A 17,500-nucleotide genomic window follows, 5' to 3' on the forward strand; every position below is an offset into this window, starting at 1 on the left:
GCCTTTATATACAGTGTATGTAAATTTCTGCTTTCAACGGTGTGTATATTTATATACACATATACACATACATACATACAGTTGAAGTCAGAATTATAAGCCCTCCTTAGAATTTTTTTTCTTTTTAAATATTTCCCAAATGATGTTTAACAGAGCGAGAACATTTTTACAGTATGTCTGATAATATTTTTTTCTTCTGGAGAAAGTTTTTTTATTTTTTTCAGATAGAATAAAAGCAGTTTTTAATAATAAAAAAATAAAATTATATATATATATATATATATATATATATATATATATATATATATATATATATATATATATATATATATATATAAAATTATATATTATATATAAAATTTAAAATGTAACATTAAAAAAAATATATATATATATATATATATATATATATATATATATATATATATAGATTTTTTTTAATGTTACATTTTAAATTTTAGAGTCAGTATTATTAACCTCTTTAATCTATTTTTTCCCTAGATCGTTTACAAAAAAAAACATTGTTATACAATTTCTTGCCTAATTACCCTAACCTGCCTAGTTAAGCCTTTAAATGTCACTTTAAGCTGTGTAGAACAAAAAAAAAAAATCTAGTCAAATATTATTTACTGTCATCAAGGCAAAGATGATTTAAATCAGTTATTAGAAATGAGTTATTAAAACTATTATGTTTTGAAATGTGTTGAAAAAAAATCTGCTCACTGTTAAATAGACAATTAACATTTCATAATTAAGGAAAAAAATAAACAGGGGGGCTAATAATTTTGACCTCAAATGTATATATTGAAAAGGATCTCCATGAGAACGCAAGCCCGTTCTTAGATTCTTGGAATTGAGAACCAGCCAGAGACACTGGAGCATTTCAAAGTCATATCACTCAGCTGGTTTGTCTATAGGCTGACATACTGTCACGATTACCAGCGATCGCATTCCACTAGGTTCTCACTCACCAAACCAAGGACTACACTTCCGCCTTTGATGGACTACATATTCATACATGCACTTCGCCCAGACACACATGCTTACTCATCTAAACTGATTACATTCACACCACCTGAGGAATGTCAGAGACTGATTGCACTACTATTTAAGCCACACACTCACCCTTTCAGTTTGCAGAGTCTTGTTTATTTTAGATGACATTACAACGCGTTACTCCTGTCTAGTTTTCCTGTGTTTTTAACCTAGCCTTGTATTCTCGTTCTCCCTGCCTGCCGCCTGCCTTTTGCCTCATTTATTATAGAAAAAAATCCCACAGTGGCTTCTCCTAATGCTCAAAACTACATATATTACTGTTTGATATTTAGCGCCAGGAAGTGATGATTTTGTCTCATTGGATGAAAACTTTGCTTTATGCCATGTTCCAGTTCTGTGCACAAATCTACTTTGCATATTTGGATGGAAACCTAGCTATCAAACGGCTAAATGGAGATTTCATACGGACATGTGGAACAAAGTCTAACTCTGACCTTTTCTGGGGAAAATAAGGCTGATGTTTGACCTCTGTTCAGATCCTCAATGCCAAAATGAGCACCAGTGACAGTCAAGCCTTACGAAACCACCCATTAAAACTGCATTTTAACACGCTGTCAAAAAGAATCGAGAAATTAACTTGAGAAAAACGCTCATTAGATGGAAGCGAAATGTGAAATCCTCTGCAAAGACGTCATTTGAATGAGTCAACTGGCTTTTAAAGTTTGCATCTGCTGAAGCTCGGTTTAGAATAAATCCAAGCTGACAAAATCTGTGCAATGAACCACAAATACACACATACATGCAGACACACACGTACATGGATTCAAAGCAAATCAGCAATTGCTCTAATTCATTATTGAGAGATTTACGTTGTTCTTTATGAGAGCAAGAGACTGAAGCACATAAACAAGAGACGAGTGATTTAATAAAGTCAGAAGAGGAGATGCAAACAGATAATTACTGCTGAATGACTGAGATCTGCTTACAATCCACCCGTAGAGCAGCCATATGTTGCTGTTTAACACACACACACACACACACACACACACACGCATGCACGCACACACTCTCTCTTTCTCTCTCAAATACTTCATTCAGTGCAATACACACTGCATTTTACATTTAAAAGATATGTATAAAATATGAAATAAAAACTTAACTAAAACAAATGAATTAAAAAATAAAAATAAAATAATAAAATAAAAGATTAATTAAATAAAAAAATGAATAAATTAAGCATTAACATTATTTAAATTTAACATATAAAACTTAAGATTTAAAAAGATTAATAAAAAATAATTACAAATAAAATAATGTATAAAATACAAATATGTAAAATATAACAAAACTTAATTAAAACATTTATTTAAATTATGAAATACTAATACAAATAAAAAATTAAAATTAACAAAATAAAATTTAATTTATTAAATGAAAAAATTATTAAAACACTTAAATAAATAAATGAATAAAAAAATTAAATGTATAAAATAAAATATATAAAATATTTTTTTAAAAATACTACTACAAAAATTTATAAAAAAATTTAAATAAAACAATCAAAAGAAAATAATATATTAAAATTAAATCAATTAAATAAAAAATAATTTAAATTAAATTAAAAATTAAACAAAACATATAAAATTACAAATTAATTAAATATTTGATTAAAAATGTATGACATAAAATATATAAAATATAAAAAATAAACAAAACATTTAAATTATCAAATACAATAAAATACAAATAAAAATTAACTAAGATTTATTAAAACAAAATAAAATGTAATTTAATAAATTTTAAATTTAACAAAATAAAGAAATTAAAACATTTATTAAAAACATAATAAAATAAGTTATAAAATAAAATAATAAACTATTAAAACATTAAATTAAATTAAAAAATAAATAATTTAATTAAAATAATAAAATTAAATAACAAAAAAAATTACACGAAATTAAACTAAATATAAAATAAAAAATGTTTAAATATTTAATAAATAAAATGAATAAATATAATAATGTATAAAATAAAACTATATTAAATAATTATTTAAAAAATTTAATTAGTTAAAAAATAAAAACTAATTAAAACATTTATTAAATGAAAACATATGTATAAAATAAATTATATAAAATGTCAAATAAAAAACTTAAAACATTTAATTACATTAAAAATAATAATAATACATTTAATTAAATAAAATAGTGCCTTTCCTCTACTTTATTTTAACAAACATCTAATAGATGTGTAAACACTGTACTCCATCTGTTTAAAACCAGCTTAGAGTAGTGAGGTTGTGTGTGTTTATGTCTGTGTGCGTATCAGTGTACATACCATGCTGAGTAAACAGGTCGCTGTGGACGATGTCGATCATGCAGTGGAGCTTCTGCTTTACCAGTCTCCCCAGGGGAACTTTAAGGATAAACTCACTGAAGAGTTTACTGGAGAAACACAGAGAGACAGAAGGTCAGTCCGCTGCACAACTGCTTCACCATAACACCTACAGTAGATAACACTGCAGACATTTATTTACTTGGGAAAATGCAAATCCTATCCAGAATGCTGCGGCCAGGATTCTGACCAGAAGCTGAAATTCAGAGCACATCAGACCTGTCCTCAAGTCTTCACACTGGCTCTCAGTTACATTCAGAATAGATTTCAAAGTATTATTACTGGTCTATAAATCACTAAATGGTCTAGGAGCTCAATACATTACAGATATGCTCACCAAATACTAACCAAACAGACCACTCAGATCTTTAGGGTCAAGTAAACTAGAAATTTCAAGAGTTCAGTCAAAGCAGGGTGAATCTGCCTTCAGCTAGTAACAGCTGCTGGAATCAGCTTCCAGAAATGATCAGATGTGCTCCAACATTAGGCACATTCACATCAAGACTGAAAACACATGTTTAGCTGTGCCTTTACTGAATGAGCACTGTGCTGCGTCCGACAGAGTCCGACTAGTATTTCTTTCTTTTCTTTTTCATTCCTTTTATAACCCGTTTAACACCTTTAAATCTGTTTTAATCCCTTTTAATTCTTTTAATCTTTATTTTCTTGTGTGTTTTATACTTGTTTATTTAAAGCAATTTGTATTACCTTACCATTGTGTATGTATGTGCTATAGAAATAAACTTGCCTTAACAGTTCAAAAATGTTTTAAAGCTATTTCACACCAGCTCATATACACCAGAATGTACATGCAGAAATCAAGCTCATTTTGACCTGATGTTGAGAGAAATGACATCACAACACACGCCAGGATTCCATTCTTCGTACCTCGCCTAGATGATCTAATATGATTTGGCAGATCCTGGATCTGTTCATCTTGATAACTGATCTCTGGCTAATCTGGTTTTTCAAACAGATCCGCGAATCAGATTAAAATGTCATGGATGAACTGATCTGAGATCGCTGCGTGTGTTGTGAATGACTGATCTATCGATCCTCGAAATCATGATCAGCAATGCAGCGATTGGCTGATAGCAAAGAAGGTAATGACATCATCTGATTATTATTAAATTTTCCATGTGAGAAAAATTACATCAAAATTAAATATTTGTTTGTTAAATATGACAGGCAATAACTTTCCAAATTTGCTGTGAGCTGCAGGCTTTACACTTTCATGTGTCAAGAGTATTCATTCATCATGTATTTAAAAAAAGGTTAACTAATTAATCACTTTTTTGCAATAAATCGCGATTAAACACATTTAAAAGACTGAAACTTGTAATTTTGGCTATTCATTTGTAAAATTAATGTAAACGCAAGACAAAAACTATTTAAAATCAAAATATAGCTGTTTATTAGAATTTTTGTTTAACTTGTAACACAGATGTCTTCATGTAAACAACAAACCCACAATAAACCATCAAGATCCTGGCTTGACAGCCATATTTATCACAGAAATAAAAACACAGGCATGTTAATGCCATATAAATTTCAAAACAATCAATGCCAATAACAAACAAAAATGATTTCCATGTTGGATTCTAAGTGGAAGGCAAAAAAATGGCAAAATACAGGCATTGCAGATATGAAAAATGGAAAATTATAATAATAATAAAGTATTGAATACAAACAATTGCAGTTATTGTAATGTTGTATTGCTGTGAGATGAGAACATTAATTACAAAGCAGAAACAATTTAGCTTAGTCGTTTTTTACATTCAGCCAGTTGCTAAGACAGTCCAGTCTGTTGACATCATCGTGGGACAATGTGGACCTTTTCTTTTGAATGATGTGAGCTGAGAGTATTTCGGTGTTTTTCTCTTAATGAATCAAACTCAGTCTGGAGGTTATGAATATCAGAAGAGTATACTTTATTGTCGACAACAAAGGAGAACCTTCAGGAGACCCCCAGTAGCATCTCTGTCTGAAAAATTCTGTCTCACTGATGTTCTGGCCTGCTTAAATACTCTTTTACAACTGTTTTTTTCTTTGTTCTACATATGTCACACAAGACCCCTCCTAGTTTAACCCCTGACCCCAATTTCCACCTAATAACCATATATCTTATCCATCTATACGTAACTGTTTCCACATGTGTTGCTCTACTCTCATCCATTTCCTGAGACACCTTAGTTGTTTACTCAGGCCATTTCCCCTTTATAACTCTACATAGCACCTTAATTCTTTTAATGGTGTGCAAGTCTACAAGCAGATTTTACACATACAATTTGAATATATGGATTAACTTCACACTTTAAAGAGTATAAAATGCACTTCAGTAAGAAGCATCAAGCAGTACGTCAAAGGCACCCACATGCACGCGTTGAGTCACACCAAAAGCTAATTCTTACAGGGACTTTGGTCACATAATCTCTAAAAATTTTGAGGGATATGGAGCCGAAATCAGTAATGCACACACTCACTCACTCACTCACTCACTCACTCACTCACTCACTCACTCACTCACTCACTCACTCACTCGGCACAGCAGGAGAGCAGCAGGTTCTTCAGTGTAAGAAAAGGCAGCAGGATGAGCTCCGTTTGGCAGACGATGACAGAGTACAGAAACAGCCTCATTCAGTGTGTGTGCGTGTGTGTGTGTGTGTGTGTGTGTGTGTAGACCGCGACCTCTCCACTGAGCAAACACACTTCTGTGACAATGAACTGTGGGCAAACACAGCAATGCTAACGCGCAGTGTGCGCTAGCCACGTCTCCAGTCCCTTTTCTGTCCTGCTGTTTGCAGGAAAACACTAAACTAACATCCTCAAGCAGATCTACAGAAGCAGACCCCCAGACACTCGAACACACACACACACAGATGTTCTGATGATGTCACTGTCTGTGTTTATATACTTTCTAGGAGAGTCAACAGACAGACACTTCCTAATCACAGTCTGTGTGTATTACACTGCTCAAAGACAGAGAACACAAGCAAATAAAAGACAATCAATGCGAATGTGGAAAGGCAAAAATGAAGTGAAAAGCACAGAAGGGAAGGGAAGGTTGATCTGAATATGATAAATCAACGACCAAAAATTAAACACACGGAACAGGAAGTGGGAAAGTGAAGGAGGAACAATTCAAGAAAAGATGAAAGTGAGGAAGTAAAAGAAAGTATCTAATGTACTGTGTGTATTTATATAGTGCATTTATTGTGTATAGCCGTACACAAAAAACGCTTCAAAATCATGAGGGGGGTCTCTCCACACCACCACCAGTGTGTAGCATCCACTTGGATGATGCTACGGCAGCCACAGGACAACGGTTGCCAGTGGGTTTACCACACACCAGCTACAGGGGGAGTGCAGAGGCAGTGATAGAGACAATTCAGGACCTGTTTACACTATTGTGTTTTAGTTTTAAAACGCATAAGTTTTGCTACGGTTACGCCATTCGTCCAAACTACGTCAGTTTTCGAGTGCCGAAAAGGGAGCGTTTTGGAAACGCTGGAGAGGCCATTTTCATTCTGAAACGCTGCTGCTCCATCTCAGTGTGGATGAGGGAAAACGGAGACGTCTGAAAACGGAGCCGGGGCTGCTGACATTCGCTACCTGATAGGGGCTTTTGTGTCAATGCGTATTCATCAAACCCCTATCACATGACTATAACACATGGCTTTAAAACCTGGTTTATACTTCTGCGTCAAGTGACCGGCGTAACTCACGGCGCAGTGAGTGCAGTGCATTTATACTTCTGCGCGCTGTCTCTGTTGGTCTACATTAACACTTTCTAAACGCTAGTTGGCAGTGAGGTGTAAATGTTCCTTTGTGTCAAGTTTCTTCGTTGCTGTTTGCTTTTCCTGAACACTTCCGGGATGTACAAGTGGCTCAAACTCGCTCATTTTGAGGCAGGAACCGGCGGACGTGCAACAACTTTAACTGTGAGGTAAACACAAAACAAAAATTTCCATCCGGAGCTCCTTCACGAGACTCCACACTTGTAAACAATCGCTCCATTGGGCTAGCGCCGCCCGCGCCGCTCTCGGTCCCACCCAGACTCTTCAGCGCTACCAAGCTGACCAATCACAGAGCTTGCGCTACGCGTTGCTGCGACATGTTGTTAAATTTTTTGAGAGGTGCACATCAGTGACGCCGACGGGCACGGCGAAGGGCTATGCGTCAATGCCGTAGCAAACGCCGGCGTTTGACGCAGAAGTATAAATCAGCCTTAACGCTACCGGAAGACAGCAGACCAGCCTTCACTGTAAACAACAACACGGACACAGAAATGGGAGCGTTGTTTGCACTATTGTCTGTTTTAGGCGCCATTGTACAGTTATTCATTTGTTACGTTTAGTAACAACTCGACCTCGTCGTCTGTCCACAAAAATACCTCTCTTGCTTTCTTTGCTATCTCGTTCATTGTTCGACCGGCGTTTGTTGACTAACAATAACCAAATGCCGAATGAGACACAAGCTTCCTGTTTATACTAGCACGCGGATGCCCAGAGTGCGCGAATGCGTGATATTCGTTTTTGATGGCGTAGTGTGGACGGAGATATGTTCAGTAACGCTAGTGTGGACGCAGATCGTTTTAAAACTAAAACGCACTAGTGTAAACAGGGCCTCAGTGAATGGGGATGATTGTGAGGCTGTTACATGCCTTGGGGTGTTGCTTCGTTGTTCCCTCCTCCCCTTTCCGTTTTTATTTGCTGTCTGCTGTCCTATAAAAATCTAGGTGTTCCGATTGGCTTGCAGAGTTCTCACGAGTGGACCATGCTGTTCTTCTAAAATCTAGGTGTTCCGATTGGCTTGCAGAGTTCTCACGAGTGGACCATGCTGTTCTTCTAAAATCTAGGTGTTCCGATTGGCTCGCAGTTCTCATGAGTGGACCAATCAGAAGTGAATTAGTGTCATTTAAGCGCTCCAGTGATGACTCGGATTAGATTAGGGGGGGATCCTTGTCTCTTGTTGCTGCTGTGTTTTTTGTGTGACATTTGTGCTTGCTTGTTCTCTGGTTCGCTTTAAAAGTTTTAAGTACAAAAACGTCCCATACTAGCTTAAATCTACTAAAAGGAACGTGAAGGTGAAGTACGTCACATGACTTACATTTTTACATACAAGTAGTTGATTCTCTGTTAATCCACTAGGTCAGAAGCGGGTGCTACTCTTTGTATGTTTGTCTAGAACTCAAACAGACCACAGGTTTAGCTGGCCTCACTAACACCACTTCCGGTAGCAACCTAGTTTTCCCATGTGGTCTCCCATCCAGGTACTGACCAGGCTCCGTCTTGTTTAGCTTCAATGAGTAATCGATCTTGGGCTGCAGGGTGATATGGCTGTGGCTGATTAAAAAGGGTAAGTTGACTAGAAATTTAAAATCAATTGAATAAAAAAGTAAAAAAAAAAAAAAACAATAAGTCAGGAAGATTAAAGAAAAAGAAAGAAACATAAGAAATACACTAATAAAATGCAAAAATGACATGGAAAAGCAAGAGTAAATTACATTTAGTCATTTAGCAGACGCTTTTATCCAAAGCGACTTACAAATGAGGACAAATACGCAATTTACACAACTATAAGAGCAACAATGAATAAGTGGTGTTAGCAAGTTTCAGGTGTGTAAAGTGTAAGAAGCAAAACATTAGTAATTTATTAATTTTTTTTACAGTTAGCGGTGGAGCCAGAGAGGCAATTGCACATTAGGAAGGCCAGTGGAGACTAAATAGTTGAGTTTTTTGTCGTTTCTTGAAGACAGCGAGTGACTCTGCCGTTCTGATGCAGTTAGGGAGTTCATTCCACCAACTGGGCAACTGAATGTGAGAGTTCGGGAGAGTGATTTCTTCCCTCTTTGGGATGGAACCACGAGGCGACGTTCATTCACAGAACGCAAGTTTCTGGAGGGCACATAAATCTGCAGAACTGAGAGCAGATAAGAAGGAGCAAAGCCAGAAGTGGCTTTGTAAGCAAACATCAGAGCTTTGAATTTGATGCGCTACTGGCAGCCAGTGCAAACGGATGAGTAGCGGAGTGACGTGCTCTTTTAGGTTCATTAAAGACCACTCGTGCTGCTGCATTCTGAAGCAGCTGAAGAGGCTTGATAGAGTTAGCTGAAAGCCCAGCTAGTAGAGAGATGCAATAGTCCAGTCTGGAGAGAACAAGAACTTGAACAAGGAGTTGAGCTGCATGTTCAGATAAGAAGGGTCGGATCTGGGAAGGGTGTGAATCTGCACGATCGAGAAGTTCTAGAAATGTGATCAGTGAAGTTTAGTTGGTCATCAATCGTTACTCCAAGGCTTTTCATCGTTTTGGATGCAGTAATGGATGCCCCATCCATCTGGATTGAAAAGTTATGCTGTAGAGTCGGGTTGGCAGAAACTTCAAGCATTTCCGTTTTCGTGAGGACTAAAGGTAATCAGTGTCCAAGAGATTAAAAATGAAATGAAAAAGGAAAATACAATGGGAAGAGATGAACATGGGATACAAGGGAAAAGGAAAAAAATGGAGAAAGCAAGAAAAGCTAAATGAATAGGGGAAAATATAAAGAGAAATCGGTGAGGAAAAGAGGAATGTATAATAAAATTGAAACATTTTTATGGAAAAGAAAAGAGGAAAATGCAAAGGGAAAGTGAAATCAATTTGGATGTGGAAAAGGGAAACGCACACAGAAAGGCCAGTGTGAGTGTTTGGCAGTGCTGGACGTGTTGCTGCAAACCACAGGAGACTGAAGAGAACCACAGGAGCTGAAATCCTCTTAACCCCATCAAACTCTCCAACACTGAGGAAGAAAGCAGCTCCGGGATTAAACAACAAAAGATGAAAAGACCAGAAGGAAACAAAGCTTTGCACAGTGGGAGAAGACTCCAGCGAGAGGCTACTTCAGTCTGGACGCACACTGATCCCCACGCTCACGTTCATCCAGCACATCTGAGGAAAACCTGCTGTTAAACACACCATTAAACTCAAAAGATTATAATACAACAGCCTTCCACTGACCTTCAGTCAGTTTCTGATGAACTCAGATCAGCAATTCATAAGTTCACTCTTAAAAAGCACACACCACAGGCTTAGTTGTTACTACTGTAGGCAGTTTGAATAATAGTCGGCAGGAAAGAAAGCTTATGATTGTCAATTTTTCCCAAATCAGGACGTACATCCAGGTAATATCGGATCAGGCCGTATCCTTAGCTGCTGCTGCGCTGTTGGTCATGGGGGAGTGGAGAGCATGAGACCGATTCCAGTGAAGCTCCAGGGACAGACGAGTCTTCGCTGAGGCCAGCTTCCAGCCTCCTCTGCTGAGACTGCAGCTCTGCACAAGACTTTTGGCCAGCGGAGAAATTAAAATGGTCGTGCCTAACTGAGTCTGGTTCTCTCAAGGTTTTTTTTCTTCACTCTCCGCTGTCGCCACTGGCTTGCATGGTTCAGGATCTGAGAAGCTACTCATCGATGAATTTGCTCTTCAGTGTTTGGACTCTCAATAATGGCTTCAAACCACACTGAACTGAGCTAAACTGAACTGAACTTAAACATTAAAAACTGAACTACCCTGATCCAGTTACTATGACCAGTTATGTGAAGCTGCTTTGACACAATCTACATTGTAAAAGCGCTATACACATAAAGCTGAATTTAATTGAATTAAATTAATAAATCTGCACTAAAAGACAGATAGCCCCACTTTAAAAAACAGATAGCCCAGCCCTAAAAGACAGAAAGGCCCACACTAAAAAACGAATAGCAAGTTCCAAAAGGAAAGATAGCCCTGCCCTAATGTACAAAGAGCCCCACCTTAACACCGTACAGATGAACATGCCCTAAAAGACAGATAATCCTATCCTAAAGTACCAACACCCCCACCCAAAGGGATCCGATAGCCCCAGCCCAAAGGGATCCGATAGCCCCCACCCAAGGGGTCCAATAGCTCCCACCCAAAGGGACTGGTAGCCCTGGCCCAAAGGGATCAGATAGCCCCTGTCCAAAGGGATACAATATCCCCCGCCCAAAGGGACCGGTAGCCCTGGCCCAAAGGGACCGGTAGCCCTACCCCAAAGGGACCGGTAGCCCCCCATCTAAAGGGAACGGTAGCTCCCCACCCAAGGGGACCGGTAGCCCCCCACCCAAGGGGACCGACAGCCCCAGCCCAAAGAGGCCGATAGCCTCCACCCAAAGGAACCAATAGCCCCCGCCCAAAGGGACCGATAGCCCCCGCCCAAAGGGATCGATAGCCCCCGCCCAAAGGGATCGATAGCCCCCGCCCAAAGGGACCGATAGCCTCCACCCTAAGGGGCCGATAGCCTCCACCCTAAGTGGCCGATAGCCTCCACCCTAAGGGGCCGATAGCCCCCAACCTAAGGGACTGATAGCCCCCGCCCTTAGGGGCTGATAGCTCTCGCCCAAAGGTACAGATGAACCCCACCCTAAATATTAGATAACTTAGTCCTAAAGTACCAATAGCCCCAGCCAATGTGACTCATGAACACCGTTAAAGTGACCCAATGAACATGCCCAAAGGGAGCGGTAGCCCAGCCCAAAGGAATGTAGCCCCAGCCCTAAGGGACAGATAGCCCTCGTCCTTAGGGGTTGATAACCCTCGCCCCAAGGGACAGATAGCCCTCGCCCTAAGGGACAGATAGCCCTTGTCTAAGGGACAGATAGCCCTTGTCTAAGGGACAGATAGCCCTCGACCTAAAGGACAAACAGTCTCACCATGAAAGACCAATAGCTCTACCCTAAAGGACTGATAGCCCCACCATAAAGGACTAATAGCTCTGCACTAAAGGACAGAAAACCCCGCCCCAAAAAACAGATAGCCCTGCCCTAAAGTACCAATAGCCCTGGCCTCAAGGACAGGTAGACCTACCCCAAGTACCAATAGCCCTGCCCTAAAAGACTGACAGTCCTGCCCTAAAGCCATTCCATGTGAACAGAGGTAAAGAAAAGTTTTTCGAGGCAGAAGGGAAGGTTTTGGTATGATTAAAGCTTTAGATTTTTACTTCGGTAACACTTTATTTTGATGGTCCATTTGAGTATTAGTAGACTGTCTGCTTAATATCTGCTAATACTGCTCCTTCAACAGACTTTTAACCGACTATAAGAAACTTTGCAAGTACATGTCAACTTACACTAACCCCAACCTAACAGTCCACTTAAAATCTAGTGAGAATTAGTAGCCATGTAGATACATTGTAACATAAATTCAACAAATGGACCCTCAAAATAAAGTGTGACCTTTAATTTTATTTTAAATACAGTAAAAGAAACAATATGATAAAATATATATAATTTTTAAAAAGTATTTTAAGTCCATATATCAGGCATCCCTAATGGACACATTATGGCCTGTGTATTATAAAGTCATTCAGGTCTGCAGTCTTTAACCAGAGATGCAGAAATGACCGGCGAGTGACCGATACTGCATCGCTCTCCGCTGATATGTGTGTGTGTGCTGAATCTAAAGTGTGCTGTGCAGGAAAGCCACCAGAATGACAGACCAACAGAAGACCGTTAGGAGGAGAGATGCTAATGCTCATCTGATCTACACTTTGAGTTCAGAAACCTGTGCGAATCGGAGTCCTCAGACCATAAATTTATTTTAAGCTTTTGAGACTCAGAGACAGAAAGACAGAGAGACAGATGAGAGAGAGAGAGAGACTGTGCGGCTGAGCAGCTTGAATTAAAGAGAGACAGACAGGATGATGTAAGGATGAGGAGACAGATGGGATGAGGATGCCAATTACATTTGTTTGTGTGTGTGTCTTTGTGCATATGTGTGTACGTGTTTATGTGTGTGAGAGAGAGCGGGGATAACAGATTGGATGAGAAGAGAGACGGGATGAAAAACAGGATTGATTCAGAAAGACATGAATGAGGTTATATAAATGTTATAAAATAAAATAAAATATAAACGAAATAAAATAAAGTAGTTTAAGACCATTTATCAGCCATTGCTTATGGAAGCAGACGTGCAAAATAAAATAAAATAAAATAAAATAAAATAATAAAATAAAATAAATAAAATAAAATAAAATAAAATAAAATAAAATAAAATAAAATAAAATAAAATAAAATAAAATAAAATAAAACAGTTTAAGACCATTTATCAGCCTTTGCTTATGGAAGCAGACATGTGCAAAATAAAACTAAATAAAATAAAATAAAATAAAATAAAATAAAATAAAATAAAATAAAATAAAATAAAATAAAATAAAATAAAATAAAATAAAATAAAATAAAATAAAATTGTTTAAGCCATTTATCAGCCATCCCTAATGGAAGCAGACATGTGCATTATAAAATAAAATAATATAATATAAAAAATAATAAAAAAATAAATTAAAATTAATTAAATAGTTTAAGACCATATATCAGCCATCTTTAATGAAAGCAGACTTGCAATATAAAATAAAATAAAATAAAAAAATTAAATTAAATTAAATTAAATTACAATTTAATTTAATAGTTTAAAACTATACATCATATATAAAATAAAATTATAAAATAAAATAAAATAAAATTTCTATAAATTTTATAAACTCATTTTATATAAAAAAAATAAGTTAACATATAGTAAAGCTATATATAATGATAAAATGTTAAAAAAAAAAAAAATAATAATAATAAATAAATACATTTTAAAAAAGCCAAGCAGGACATGACCAATTAATCGAATCAAATCAATCCATACATCAATAAAACCCTAGGACAGGGGTGTCCAAACTCAGTCCTGGAGGGCTGGTGTCCTCTAAAGTTTAGCTCCAACTTCTTCCAACACACCAGCCTGGACGTTTCTAGTATACCTAGAAAGAGCTTGATTAACTGGTTTAGGTGTTTAATTTGGGTTGCAACTAAAATACGCAGGACACCGGCCCTCCTGGACCTAGATTCTAAAGTAAAGCAATTACAAACATGCAGTAAGATTACACCTACACTTCTGGATTATTTCATAGCAGTGGCTTTAGCGTGAGATTGAGCTCTTTAATCGGAATCCATTTCAATTTGTTGCTCATTCGTGAAGAAACCGAGACATGAATCCTGCAGAATAAACCTCTCACTCATCCCAAACTCAATGTTGACTTACTTCTGACTGTCTAAACATCTAATACAAATCTTTACATTCAATAAAACCATACCTCCTGATTAAACAACATCTGAAGATGCCACACTTAAGCAACACTCACCTGAGCTCCTTTGGGTCAAAGACCAGTTTGAGATCATTGACGATTGTCGGGACGTATTTGAGTGCAGCACCCTGGAAATGAAGCAACATTGATTTATTAGTATAATCAATGATCAACAAATACTATAAAGTAGATCAACCAAATAATAAAAGAAAATGTAAGTCATTTAGTTGTGACAAAAAAAAATGTTTTAAGGGACTTTGTTAACAGTGTTGCGATTCAGAAAGTGGGTGAAGGTGTCAGGAGTCTGTAATGATCATCAGAGTCTGTGATTTATCAATGAGAAACACACGCACATACACACTTCTAGGCTCTACATCAGGGGTCAACCAATCCTGGTCCTGGAGGTCCGGTGTCCCTGCAGGGTTTAGCTCCAACTTGCCTCAACACATCTGTCTGGATGTTTCAAGTATTCCAAGTAAGACCTTGATTAGCTTGTTCAGGTGTGTTTGATTAGGGTTGGAGCTAAAATCTGCAGGACACCGGCCCTCCAGGAACAAGTTTGGTGACCCCTGCTCTACATCATCCTAATCACACACGAGTTTATCTATAAAACTGAGAAAGTTGCCCTAATTGTCTACCAGAACATCAAATATAATGTCTGTAAAATGCAGAATATATTATGAAGTGTTTTCAAAGCAGATAAAGTTTATCTCGTTACTTAGTATTACTCATTGCTTAGTAATGAATAAAACAGTGAGTATAAATACACTACAAATCTCAGAACCAAAACACAATTTACTTTATTTTTTCACAAATAAGAAAAATTAATTACTAAATATAAATATTAATGATTAGAGATTAAGTTAAACATCTGTCAAAAGAAAGAAGTAAAAGAAATAAGAAAAATAAAGGAAAGGGAAAGGAAAAAAGAAGTGAAATAAAAAAATGGGGAAAGAAAAGGATGCAAATAAAAGGATGAGGAAGGAAAGAGAAAATGAAAAGGAAAGGTTGAAAAGAAAAAGGAAAAAGAAATAAAAAGAAATAAAGATAAAATAAAAAGGAAAGGGCAAATGAAAGGATAGGGGGAAAGAAAGGGAAAGGGAATATGAATAGGAAAAGGAAAGAGGGAAAAGAAAAAAAGAAAATGAAAGGTTGAAAACAAAAAGGGAAGAAATTAAAAGGAGAGAAAGAAAAGAAACTAAAAAGGAAAAAAGGAAAGGAAAGAAAGGGAAAGAGGAAGAAAGGAAAATATATGGAAAAGAAAGAGAAAAGGAAAGAAAAAAGGAAAGGGGAAGGGAAGGGGAAAAGGAAAGGGAAAAAAGGGGAAAAGGGGTGAAGGAAAGGAAAGAGGGAAAAGGAAAGGAAAAAAGAAAAAAAGGGTAAAGAAAATGGGGAAGGAAAGAGGGAAAAGGAAAGGAAAAAAGAAGAAAAAGAGAAAAGGAAATGATGGGGGGAGGGGAAAGGAAAGTAAAGGAAAGAAGGAAAAGGAAAATGAAAGGAAATGGAAAAAGAAAAAAGGGAAAAGGAAACAGTAAAGGAAAAGAGAAAAAAGGAAATTAAAGGTTGAAAAGAAAAAAGAAAGGAAAGAAATGAAAAAAAAAACGGAAAGATGGAAAGGAAAGAAAGGAGAGATAGGAAAGAAAGGAAAAAAATGAAGAAAAGGAGAAAATAAAAAAGGGAAAAGGAAATGGTAAAGGAAAAAGAAAATGAAATGTTGAAAGAAAGAAAAAGGAAAGAAATGAAAAGAGAAAGAAAAGAAGGGGAAAAGTAAAGAAGAAAAAAAGGAAAAGAAAAGAAAAGAAGAAAAAAAGGGAAAATAAAAGGAAAGGAAAATGAGCACAAAATGAAAATAGAAAAGAAAAGCAAAGAAAGGTGAATGGAAAAAGAAAGAAGGTTGAAAAGACAAAGGAAAAAATGAAAAAGAGAGAAAGGAAGGAAGGAAGGAAAGGAGATGCACAGAGCTCTTACAGACGTGTGTTTCTTTGAAAGGTTCAGATTGTGTTCAGCATTACTCTCTGTGTCTTTGATCAACTTTGACAAGGATCTTGTTTCAGGACCAACAACAGATCAGGACTGAAGAATATGCCACACTTCTCAAAACAAAACCAGCACATGAAAGCTTATAAACCTCACTTTAGGAAAGACACAACTAGCAGCTCTCCTTCCTCAAGCATTACTTTAGGAATCTGCAGATAAACGCCTGCTCTTATTCCAGTCACACTGAGGGTCCTGAGAGTCTGGGTTTAAAACAGCTCCTTCTCTTTGATCTTCATCACTTTCTGACATGCTTTGAAATCATTTAAAAGAAAACAGAACGAGTGAAAGAGCGGAGCGTTCGAGTCAACAGTTGAGCTGCTGTTTTTAACCTGAGAGATGAGGTCCTGTGCTTTAAGAGTCTGCTGGAAAAACTGAAGATCTCAGGTCGAGGCTTGCGTTTGACTCGATGTGTTTTTGATATTAGAATGCAGAAGTCAGGCCGAGAGTTTAACAACAGCGACTTCAGTGAAACTAAAATACAGCACACATCAGACAAAACTACATCACACTTCCACACAAGACTGATGACGGGAAACATTACAAAAATAACTGCAACAACTGATATTGTATCTACAACTAATGATAAAAAAAATCAACAAAAACACAAACTGTAGAAATGTGAATGAAATAAATCTTTCTAAAAATTAGAAAAATACACATTTTAAATGATAAAAAATTATAATATTAAAATGATATATACATGGGCGAGGCAGAGGCGCAGTAGGTAGTGCTGTCGCCTAACAGCAAGAAGGTCGCTGGTTCGAACCTCGGCTCAGTTGGCGTTTCTGTGTGGAGTTTGCATTTTCTCCCTGCCTTCACGTGGGTTTCCTCTGAGTGCTCCCCAAAGTCCAAAGACATGCGGTACAGGTGAATTGGGTAGGCTAAATTGTCCGTAGTGTATGAGTGTGTGTGTGTGGATGTTTCCCAGAGATGGGTTGCGGCTGGAAGGGCAT

General features: G+C 37.0%; 1 protein-coding gene across 6 annotated transcripts in view; it reads right to left on the reverse strand.

Annotated features, from left to right (window-relative positions):
- dock1 (dedicator of cytokinesis 1) overlaps positions 1-17,500 on the reverse strand; it is a 525,870-nt gene that overhangs the window by 365,380 nt on the left and 142,990 nt on the right. For all 6 annotated transcript variants that reach the window (XR_012387688.1, XR_012387689.1, XM_073917871.1 and 3 more), the window contains 2 exon segments: positions 14,568-14,638; positions 3,334-3,440 (listed from right to left, as the gene is read on the reverse strand). Coding sequence is in view for 4 of the 6 variants with exons in the window: in XM_073917871.1 (XP_073773972.1) it covers positions 3,334-3,440; positions 14,568-14,638 (178 nt within the window). In the remaining 2 variants the exon portion in view is untranslated.

The sequence above is a fragment of the Danio rerio genome, chromosome 12 (genome assembly GCF_049306965.1).
Source record: "Danio rerio strain Tuebingen ecotype United States chromosome 12, GRCz12tu, whole genome shotgun sequence".
Lineage (NCBI taxonomy): Eukaryota > Metazoa > Chordata > Actinopteri > Cypriniformes > Danionidae > Danio > Danio rerio.